The sequence below is a fragment of the Myotis davidii genome, unplaced genomic scaffold (genome assembly GCF_000327345.1).
Source record: "Myotis davidii unplaced genomic scaffold, ASM32734v1 scaffold265, whole genome shotgun sequence".
Lineage (NCBI taxonomy): Eukaryota > Metazoa > Chordata > Mammalia > Chiroptera > Vespertilionidae > Myotis > Myotis davidii.
The window spans coordinates 4,745,904-4,756,345 of NW_006296627.1; the positions used below are offsets into that span (position 1 = coordinate 4,745,904).

Below are 10,442 nucleotides of genomic sequence, written 5' to 3' on the forward strand. Positions count from 1 at the left end.
GCGGCCCGGCCCCCAGGAGAGGGGTCGGAAGTGATAAATAACTCGGGGGAAGCGGGCACTCCAGGAGGCCTTCCCTGCCCCAGCTTGTCCACCCCATCAGAGAGGGGCTCCCCCAGCCAGGCCGCTCCAGCCAGAGCTGGGAGGGGGTTCGGGTTCCCTAAAACCCGAGGGGGCAGGGGAAGCAGCGGGGTCGGTGTCCACGGGGGACACGAGACCCCCATCCCTCCTACACACACACACACGCACACGCACACGCACACGCACACGCTCACTCACACACACACTCTCACACGCACACACTCTCACACACACACTCTCACACGCACATACACACTCACACGCACGCACACACACTCACACACACACACACACACACACACACACACACACACAACGCGTGGACACAACGCGTGGGCGTCCCTGGCACAGGTGTGGGAGGGAAGGGAGAAGTGGAGACAATTAGAGAAAGTGAAAAGCCAGCCACAAACTGGAGCAGACTCTGCCTCGGAAGATCCAAAGGATAAGCATCAAAAACACATCAAGAGCTCTTGCAAATCCACAGGAAAAGAACAAGTGATCCCACAGAAAAAGATAAAAGACACCAACGGGCATTTTTACAGGGAAGGAAACACATTTGTCCCACCCGCCTCTGAGGGATGCGCCAGCTCATTGGTGCTGAGGGAGATGCAAATGAAGACACATGCGAGGCTATTTTACACCGTCCGAGGAGCAGAAATAACAGCCTTCGGCCCGGGTCTGGGAGGAGAGGTGGAGCCCAGAAGCTCCAGTGATTGCTGTCAGAGTGCAGCTGATACCACCGCTGGCCGGGCCGGGCTCACACAGTCGGGCCTTATCTTACAAAGATGAGGCCAGCATACCCCCTTCAGGCATGAAATCAAGAGGAACTTTGGCAAGTGCTCCAAGAGGCGTGGACAAGAACATTCAAAGCTGCCCTGTTCTTAACAGCAAGAACCCTGAAATAACTCGAGTGCCCACAAACCAGAGAATGGCTACATTAACTACAGGGGGTCCATTCACACAGTGGCCCGTCACGCAACCGTGCAAGCAAATAAACCAGTTCCACACGGCATCATGAATGAATCTTAGCACGGTGTGTTGAATCAAAACACCAGTCTCCGCCGAAACCGGTTTGGCTCAGTGGATAGAGCGTCGGCCTGTGGACCGAGGGGTCCCAGGTTCCATTCCGGTCAAGGGCATGTACCTGGGTTGCGGGCACATCCCCAATGGGAGATGTGCTGGAGGCAGCTGATCGATGTCTCTCTCTCATCAATGTTTCTAACTCTCTATCTCTCTCCCTTCCTCTCTGTAAAAAATCAATAAAATATATTAAAAAAAGAGAAAAGAAAAGCTGCCCTGTTCTTAACAGCAAGAACCCTGAAATAACTCGAGTGCCCACAAACCAGAGAACGGCTACATTAACTACAGGGGGTCCATTCACACAGTGGCCCGTCACGCAACCGTGCAAGCAAATAAACCAGTTCCACACGGCATCATGAATGAATCTTAGCACAGTGTGTTGAATCAAAACACCAGTCTCCGAAGACAGATACTTCCTGTGAACTCTCGACAAATAACAAAGTTGGCTCCTTTCTTCTAATACCTTTGTGTTTAGGGAGTGACAGGATAACCCACCCAAAAGACTCCACGGTAATACTGAGAAATTATTGTAACCAGTAAGAAAATGTTGTTGGCCCCTGTGCCCTATCAACAAGTACTTCAAAATGTAACAGGAAATATCCTATTCAAAATAGCCGCAAAAAATGTAAAATACCTAGAAGTGAACTTATTATGCAGAAGTAAACAGTTGTGCGGGACCTATACAAACACAATTATAAAAATCACTGAATAATATAAAAGAAAACCTTAGAACAGCTTTTTCCCCCTTATTTAAAAAAAAAAAAAGCCAAATCAATTAGAATATAGTCTAGGCCAGTGGTTGGCAAACTCATTAGTCAACAGAGCCCAATATCAACAGTACAATGATTGAAATTTCTTTTGAGAGCCAAATTTTTAAAACTTAAACGAGATAGGTAGGTACATTGTTATTAACTTAATTAGGGTACTCGTAAGGCTTAGGAAGAGCCACACTCAAGGGGCCAAAGAGCCGCATGTGGCTCGAGAGCCGCAGTTTGCCAACCACGGGTCTAGGCATATATGTATGTATGCAGGTAGGTAGATAAATGAAAACTCTATTGAAACTCTATTTTGTGATCAACACAAAATTCAGGTTCCCCCAAGGAGGAGGCAGGGAGATGGATGGGGGAGGCGTAACAAGTAAACAGATCTATCAGTAAACACCAGTCAAGTAAACGTGGGCCCTGCAAAGCTCAGATGCACAGGATTTCGCCCCAATTTGCCCTTCTGAGGTTGGAGGGAGGAAAAGGAAGACATTAGATTCATTTGGACAGACTTTACTCAGGATATAGGCAAACTTATCTGTCTTTTCAGAAGCACAAGGGTTAGGGTCCGGGGTTCCAGAGGGGCAGGTCCCGCTTGGAGAGATGGGAGCCTGAGGCCTCTGTAGGAGCAGTGGGTTCTGGGTGAGCACCTGACTCTGCCCCTTCCCACCTGAGACCCTGGGCAAGGTGTTCACCGCCCTGAGCCTCAGATGCTTTCCACAGGAGGTGCTACCTGCCTGCAGCCCCCGGGAAAGCCCTGAGAAGGCAAAGGCCACACTCTGGAAGCAGAAGTGCATCATCATCACCCCAGCCCGGAGCCTCGAGCCCTGCACTGCCAGTCTCGCAGCCACTGCCTGGTCAGCCGGCCCGGGCAGTCCCACCTCCTGGAAACAGAAAGTTGAGGCCGAGTTGCTGAGAAAGGCCCCTGCAAAGGTACCAGAGCCAGTAGCAACGTGTTAAAGTCAGACGCTTGGCAATCCAGCGAAGTGGAAGAAAGAGGCCTCAGTCCCTCAACCCCTCCTGGCCACTCAGACCCAAGCAGTGTGCAGGCCCATCCCGCCCTGATGAAGTTTGTCTGTCCCTGAGACCTCCAGGCAGATCAAAAACTCACCTGTGCTCACAAGGAGAGAGGATGCCCCGCCTCCCCCCACCCCGTCTTTATCTATTCTTTTCATTGCTGTAATATCTTTTATACCAATGTATCTATCTACAAACATAAACAATAGCTAACCCTTAAACAGAACTCCCATATGTCAGATATAGTGCTAAGTGCTGTAGACATATTCATTTAATCCTCACAACAATCAGATATAGTAATCTATTTTACAGATGAGGAAACTAAGGCATAAGAGTTAAGTAATTTGCCTCAGAAAATCTAGTACCAGAATCTGGTTGTCTTAACCTTAACCATCAGATTAGGAGACCATTACAGATATACTAGTATATGTGCACACACACACACAATACACATATATACACACACATATATACACATAAATATGTACATGTAGTCATGTGCCACATAACATTTCAGTCAACAAGGGTCCACATATATGATAATGGTATACCACATGAGTGTATGACTATATTTTATATATCATTTCTAACATAATTGCATGTGATTGTACACGTTTTAACATGTTTTTAAATTTTCCTTTTTTATATATTTTTTTAAATTTTTAATCCTCATCCAAGGATATGTTTTTTATTTTAGAAAGAGAGGAAGGGAGAGAGAGAGAAACATCAATCAGTTGCCTCCTGTACATGCCCTGACCGGGGAATAAACCCGAAACCTAGGTATGTGCCCTGACCAGGAATCAAACCCACAACCCTTTGGCACAGGACAACATTCCAAACAACTGAGCCACACCAGCCAGGGCCCTTTTATATTTTTATATTTTTTTCTTTCCCCAACCATAGAATTCATGTTATCACCCTATTGTGTGATTATATATTTTTTTTATTCACAATTATACATGGACTTTTAAATACTGATTCCCATGATCACATGTACATATACGACTCCAAGGTTCCTTTTGTAGTTATTTTGAAATAGTGGATTATGTTAAATAAATATTTATTTAATGTCTCCTTTCTCACTTGGTTATACCTGGAAGCCCTCTGGAAGATCTAACTCACTGTTTTTAACAGTCTCACATTAGTTCACCCACCATGTCATTCCACCTGGCCCTCCTGCTTCTTGTCATCTCCTAGAGTCCCATCCCCAATGCCCATTTTCTTTAATCCATTAGGAAGTCTGATGGTGGAAATTCCAAGCCATGTGAGAGGAAAAGCCAGTGAGAAGGCAGCAAATGGCGGCTCTTGCCCATCCTCTGGCACAGCCGTGGGCAAACTACGGCCTGCGGGCCGGATCCAGCCCATTTGAAATGAATAAAACTAAAAAAAAAATCTGAGAGATCCCAGAGCACCATCCCTGAGTATCTTCCTCCCCCTGCAAAGAAACCAACCCAGGGTTTCCACTTCAGAACTCAGGGAGGGGCCCAAGAGGGCATCCTGAGCTACCCACGGGCCTGGTGGGGTGAGGCAGCCAGGGTCTTTCAGAGGAAAGCTGGTCCTACCTGGAAGGAGCTGGGAGTCTAGACACTGGATGTGAGGTGGTACAGGGCATCGAGTGTGGTACAGCCCCCAGGAGAGATCGACCCAGGACAGATGAAGGGAGCGATCCTGGGATGCAGATGAGGGTCAGAGGCTTGGAGAACCCCACCCCATCACAATCTCTGCCAAGTAAGTACCCACATGCCCCCTCCTGAACAGTCTACAGTCCTGGCTGATTCCCAGAGAAGGATGCAAAGTGGAAACACAAGCCAGACCCCCACCCTCTGGAAATAAGAGGTGCTCTCATGCTCTGGCCAGGGACACCCAGAGGTCTGAATCCTGGCTCTGCCATCTGGTCCATTGTTTCGCCCTGGGCTAATGGCACCCACCTCAATGGGACAGAATGAAGATTCAGTGAGAATGCGAGTGAATGGCACATAGTAGGTGCTCGGTAAATTGCACTTAAATAATAATGCTATAGTGTGCTGCCCTGGTCTAGGAAGTCAGGCCAACTTCCTCTAGGTGAGGGGAGCCCTTGCTTCCTCAGGTTTGGAGTTCAGAGCAGCAGTCAAGCCACCATGCACTGGACCCCAAAGGGTTACAAGCTCTGGAGACAAGGCCTGAGGTTCCCAGTGAAAAACCAAAGCATAAAAATAATTCGATGAGTAAGAATAAAATTCCCTCTTCTGAGGTTCCCGGGGCTAGGCCCCTCCCTGTGGCAGGCACTTCCCCTTTCCCGTGTTCATGGAGGAGCCAGGCCGGGCTGACTCAGAACTGGAGCGCGGCAGCCATCCTCCCACCCGGAGCCCGGCCGCCGGCCGGAGGCTGATTTCTCCAAGAGTCCCAGTTGTGCATTATCTTTTAAAATTAAACTAAAATAAAAAAACCCCAAACATGTAAATCAGCTTGCAGAGAATATAAGCATAACTAAAAAATGAAATAATGCCCCATTAAATGTCCAGCATTAAAGGGCTTTGCACAGGAAATAGAAAAGAAGATGCTAATCCATGTTATATTTTCAAATACATAGCATTGGATGTGAGGGCGATCTGGCTGCGACATCTGTCACCCCATTGATCGCCAGGGTTGATTCGGCCCGCGCCTGGGCGGGATGGACCCGGCGATCCCCCGACCCCGGCCTGGGGCCTGGAGTGAAACTTCCCTGGGCTCCTCTGTCGCCCACACGTCACTCCGCATCTCTCCCTGGCTCTCCCCTGCTCGCCCATCTCACCCACGATCTCTGATCTCTCCCTCTCGGCTCTCTTGCTTGCTTCGTTCCTTCTCCTCTCAGAATGCGCACCCCCTTCCCCTTTCCCAAGCCTCACCTCTGCGTGATCCCCTCACCCCACGTGACCCGCCTCGGCCTCCAAGCCCGACCTGGCCCTGGACGGCCTCTGGTCCCCAGTGGAGCCCCGCTGCTTTCATCAGGGTCTCCCATTCCGGCTGGAGATCCCGAACGTGGGCATCTTTTCCAGAGCAGCTGCTTCCCCTCCCTCCCACCTCTAACAGCAGATGGGGAAACTGAGGCAGTGACTATGCAGTCAAGGTCCCAGGCAGCACGCGGCGGGGCGGACCGCGCGCATTTACACCGCATGCCTGAGTTTCCAGACTGAACCTCTCTTGGTTGACTCACGTTCGAGTCCTGTGGCCCCGGCTGGGTACATTCCGGCTGCCCAGGGCCGAGGCCTCCACAGCATACGGAGGGCGCTGTGCTTCCGCCCTGCCAGGCGCTTCACCTGCATGGCCAAGCTCATCTATGCGCAGGACCGTGTGAGGGAGGCAATGCTTATCTTCCTCCTATAGACAAGGAGACTGAGGCTCCGGGAGGGGCTCCAGGGACTTGCCCACAAGCAGCTGTAAGCTGCCGAGCACCAAGCGAACAGCAGTGCTCTGAGCATCTGTGAGGCAGCTGCTGACGGAAGGATCCTTTCTCCTCAGCCCCCGCTCCTGTCTGTCTCTGTGCCCCGGGGACACGGGGCTCATTTCCTAGGAAGAAGCTCTAATGGTCCTGTCCTAGTTCAGTGGCTTGGCTTCGCAGCCTGCACCTCCTAATGTCGCCCCATCGAGCTAGATAGTGCCAGCCTCCGTCCCTGGGGTGTCCTCGCCAGGGCACATCCTGGCGGCAAAACCTCCCCTGGTAGCCAGAGGCACCCGGCTGGGCCGGGCCTGCCCTGCCGGTGGCTGAGGGGAACCAGCCAGCGCCTCACCCTGTCATTAGGAAAAGTTTAGCCTCGGGCAGACGTGCTGACACACTGCTGGAAGCCGGAAGCCGGCTCAGAAGGAAAAACTGATCCTTGGCGTGTGGAGGAGCAGAGCCCCTGTGCTCTGTGCACCCACCGTTTGGAGCCACACAAGCCCTGGGCCAGACAGGCAGGAGGGTTAAGATGCCGTGTTTCATACGCAGGTGTTCAGCCAACACCTGGTGGCGGCTCATGTAAGTGGCCTTTGTGTTTTCAGCACCTGGCATGCCTGGATGTCCCTGCTCTGGCTGCGGCATGGCGGGCCAAAGGCTCCTCTTCTTCGCTGCTGTTGCCCTGCAGCTCCTGGGAGGGGCTGGGGGTTCCCAGCAGGCCCTCCGGAACCGGGGGGCTGCAGCAGCCTGTCGCCTCGATACCAAGGAAAGTGAGTCCTGGGGAGCCCTGCTGAGTGGGGATAGGCTGGACACCTGGATCTGCTCCCTCCTGGGCTCCCTCCTGGTGGGACTCAGCGGGGTCTTCCCACTGCTGGTCATTCCCCTGGAGATGGGGGCCTCGCTGCGCTCAGAAGGTGGGTGACCCTCCCCTGGCGCCCCGGGGCAGCCAGCAGCGTGGGAAACATGCTGCTCTTCCCTGGAGAGCTGGGTCTCGCGTCCTGGGTTCCAGTGTGTCCGAGGTGGAGGGCGAGGACAGAACACAATCTCTCAGCTTGGTCCTGTGAGACCAGGGCGCACCATGCTCATCTGTTCATTCATTTACGCGTCCTTTTATTCTGAAAGAATAACTTAGCAAACAGTCACCAAGAAGCGATGTAGATAGTGGTGAGAAATATGGATGTCAGCCCGCCCTGGTTCCAGTCTCAGCTCTGCCACTTACCAGCTGGGGACCACCGGGCAAGTCACTTCACTTCCCTCCGCCTCCGGCTCCCAGCCTTAAAGATGGGATAACCATGGTGTCTACCTCATAGGTGCTATTGTGACAATTGAATGAGCTCATACCAGTAAGGCACCGCCTGGTGCGGGGAGAAGGCTGCGTGTGTGCGAGCCCCGTGCTGGGTGGGCCGTAGCCAGCAAAGCACTGACTCTCCCTGCAGTCTCTGCTCATCATGCAAAAGAGCCCTCAGACTGTAAGCCCCAGGGTCAGGCTTACCCAGGAACATGAGAGAGGTGGGTCGCAGGCCTGCCTCTGGGGAGGGGTCTGGAAGGTGGCACAGGCACGGGTGGAGGCTTTCCTTGGTTACCCTTTCGTATGGTGTGCATGTGCTGTCCGTCCACCTGGCATGTTGTAGTGAAAAGCCCACGAGATCAGGTGGGGAGGTGCCAGGAATCCGGATGCCTTGTGCCCGCACCCCAGAGTATGACACAGTCATTCTGGACGAGGGCCCCAGGCGCTGTGCTCCCCTGTCCATTCTGTCCCCGGGCTGAAGGCTGCTGCCACGGCTGTGAGTGGAGCCCTCCTGGAGCCCTGCCGTCACGCCTGTTCCTCAGCTCAGTCCCTCTCATGGCATCCCTGCGACCTGCGAGGTCAGGGTCGGGAGGACTTGGATTATTAGTTCCATTTTACAACTGGGGAAGCACGGGCACAGAGAGGGTCTTTGCCTCGCCTGAGGTCACACAGCCTAGAAGCAGCAGCTTCCCCTGGGATAGTTGCTACCCCTCCCCCAAGGTGCCTCTGCCCTCTGGGCCTCAATTTCTTTCAAACCAAGAGTATGGACACGGCCCCCTCAGGCACTTCCAGCTCTGGACGCTGCACATCGGCGAAAGTCCCCACATCTCTGTCACTTTTCTGAGAGTAACAGTGGCCGAGAAAAGAAAATTCCCGTTGAATGAGTGCTGGCTGTGTGCATTGTTACTGAGTTCCCACAGGATCCCTGTCGGGTACACTTGCCCCCAGTTTACAGAAGGGGAAACTGAGTCCCGGGGGCAGCCTGCCAAGGGCACCAGCTGGTGGGTTGAAGAGCTGAGCCCTTAACCAAGAGGCAGTGGCTCTACAGTCCATCGTCAGGTTGGGGTGTGTTCCCACCGAGCACCCAGCCCAGGAAGGGCGGTGCGCCACGTCCAGCCTTCTGGAGGCTGACGTTCTGGTTGGGGCAACACAGAGAGCCTAGTCATCTGGGTGGGCAGAGGCCGGGCCAGGGCCCCAGGTGGGTCAGCCCCCAGGCCCCGCGTCTCTGCCTTGCAGCGGGGGCCCGGCGCCTGAAGCAGCTGCTCAGCTTCGCCCTGGGGGGCCTCTTGGGCAATGTGTTTCTCCACCTGCTGCCTGAGGCCTGGGCCTACACTTGCAGCTCCAGCCTTGGTGAGTGCGGGCACAGCCTGGGGGCAGGCAGGTGGGGGTGGGAGGGGAGCTGGTACCCCTGCCCAGGGATGGCCTAGGCCCTGCCTGCTCTGCCAGAATGGCTGGCAGAGGGACTCTGAGTATCAGGCTGGGAACTTGCCCTGGCCTCTGTGGGAGTCCCTGGGACCCCGCTGCCCCACCAGCCAATCCTGGCCCCCTGCCTCTGTCCCTACCCTGGACTAGGTCCCATTCCAAATGGCCCTCCTTCTCTGGCCTTGGCTTGGCCTGGCATGTCAGTGCTGCCCCCTGCAGGTGGTGAGAGGCAGAGTCTGCAGCAGCAGCAGCAACTGGGGCTGTGGGTCATTGCTGGCTTCCTGACCTTCCTGGCTTTGGAAAAGATGTTCCTGGACAGAAAGGAGCAGGAGGAGACCAACCAGGTGAGCCCCAAACCCCAGGACCTGGGCACCTCAGTCTGTTCTGTGGTGGTTCCAGGGCCTGGAGGCCCAGGTTCTGAGTTGAACCCTGAAAAGAAGGTCTCTTGGCCTTTTCTTGGGACCTCGGGGGGCTGGGCAGCTTGTTTGGGGATCAGGGGAATGACAGCATCAGCCCCTGCCATGGCTTGTTCTCCGACTGATAGCGACGGCAGTGCAGGAGGCTGACAGTCTATTCAGTTTGAGGGCACCTGGCGGATCAAGCAGCAGAGAAGTCTAGACAGAGAAAAGGGGTGTTCCCTGTCTCTGTTTCTCCATCTCTCGCTCCCCTTCTGTGTCCACCCTGGCCAAGCGGGGGGCGGGGGGAGGGCATCTAATGGCACCTTCTCCCTCCTTCTCCTGGACCTAGGCCCCCCGCAAAGACCCCGCTGCTGCTGCCGCCGTGCTCAGTGGAGGCCGCTATGTGGCCCCGCCGGCTGCAGAGCCCGGCCTGAGCGCCGTGGTCCAGAGCATCAAAGTGAGTGGCCCACTCAGGGCCCCCTCCTCCTGCAGCCGCCCCCTCCTCCTGCAGCCGCCTCAGCCCTGCCTGCCCTGTTCAGCTGGCTTTCTCTCCCCTCACCCAGGTCAGTGGCTATCTCAACCTGCTGGCCAACACCATCGACAACTTCACTCATGGGCTGGCTGTGGCTGCCAGCTTCCTGGTGAGCAAGAAGGTGAGTGGGGATTGGGGCAGGTGGTGCCCAGGCAATTCCAGTGGGAATGATGGTGCTTGCGTTGACCAGTTGGCTCTGCCTCTAAAATAGGTCTCCAGTCCATCACTTCTTGCTCCCTGCATCAGCAACACCCTCATCTGAGCCCCAGTCCTCCCTGTCGCTCTCCTGGACACGGCCTTCTTTGGTCCCGAGACACTGGTCTGTTCTCCTGGCTGCAGACACTCCTTTTGGGGATCCATGCCTCTGCCTGCCTGCTTCCAGATGCTCCCCCACCTTCCCCTGCCCTCTGTCTGCGACTGGTGAACACCACGCTTTCCCCTCCTTCATGGCCTCCACCTCACACTGCTCCATCCG

General features: G+C 54.3%; 1 protein-coding gene and 1 long non-coding RNA gene across 4 annotated transcripts in view; one reads left to right on the plus strand and one right to left on the minus strand.

The window, feature by feature from the left end:
• LOC107184442 overlaps positions 1–10,442 on the minus strand; it is a 21,818-nt gene that overhangs the window by 1,497 nt on the left and 9,879 nt on the right. The window contains exon 2 of the long non-coding RNA XR_001515294.1: positions 10,195–10,200. This is a non-coding gene — a long non-coding RNA (uncharacterized LOC107184442). The remainder of the gene's footprint in view (positions 1–10,194; positions 10,201–10,442) is intronic.
• SLC39A13 (solute carrier family 39 (zinc transporter), member 13) overlaps positions 6,914–10,442 on the plus strand; it is a 5,866-nt gene continuing 2,337 nt past the window's right edge. Inside the window, exons 1-5 of one of the 3 annotated variants that reach the window (XM_015569539.1) lie at positions 6,914–7,241; positions 8,852–8,965; positions 9,257–9,381; positions 9,785–9,892; positions 9,999–10,088. In XM_015569539.1, coding sequence (XP_015425025.1) covers positions 6,941–7,241; positions 8,852–8,965; positions 9,257–9,381; positions 9,785–9,892; positions 9,999–10,088 — 738 coding nt within the window. In that variant the 5' untranslated portion in view covers positions 6,914–6,940. The remainder of the gene's footprint in view (positions 7,242–8,851; positions 8,966–9,256; positions 9,382–9,784; positions 9,893–9,998; positions 10,089–10,442) is intronic. The other 2 variants (XM_006772298.2, XM_006772301.2) reach the window with 2 other exon arrangements.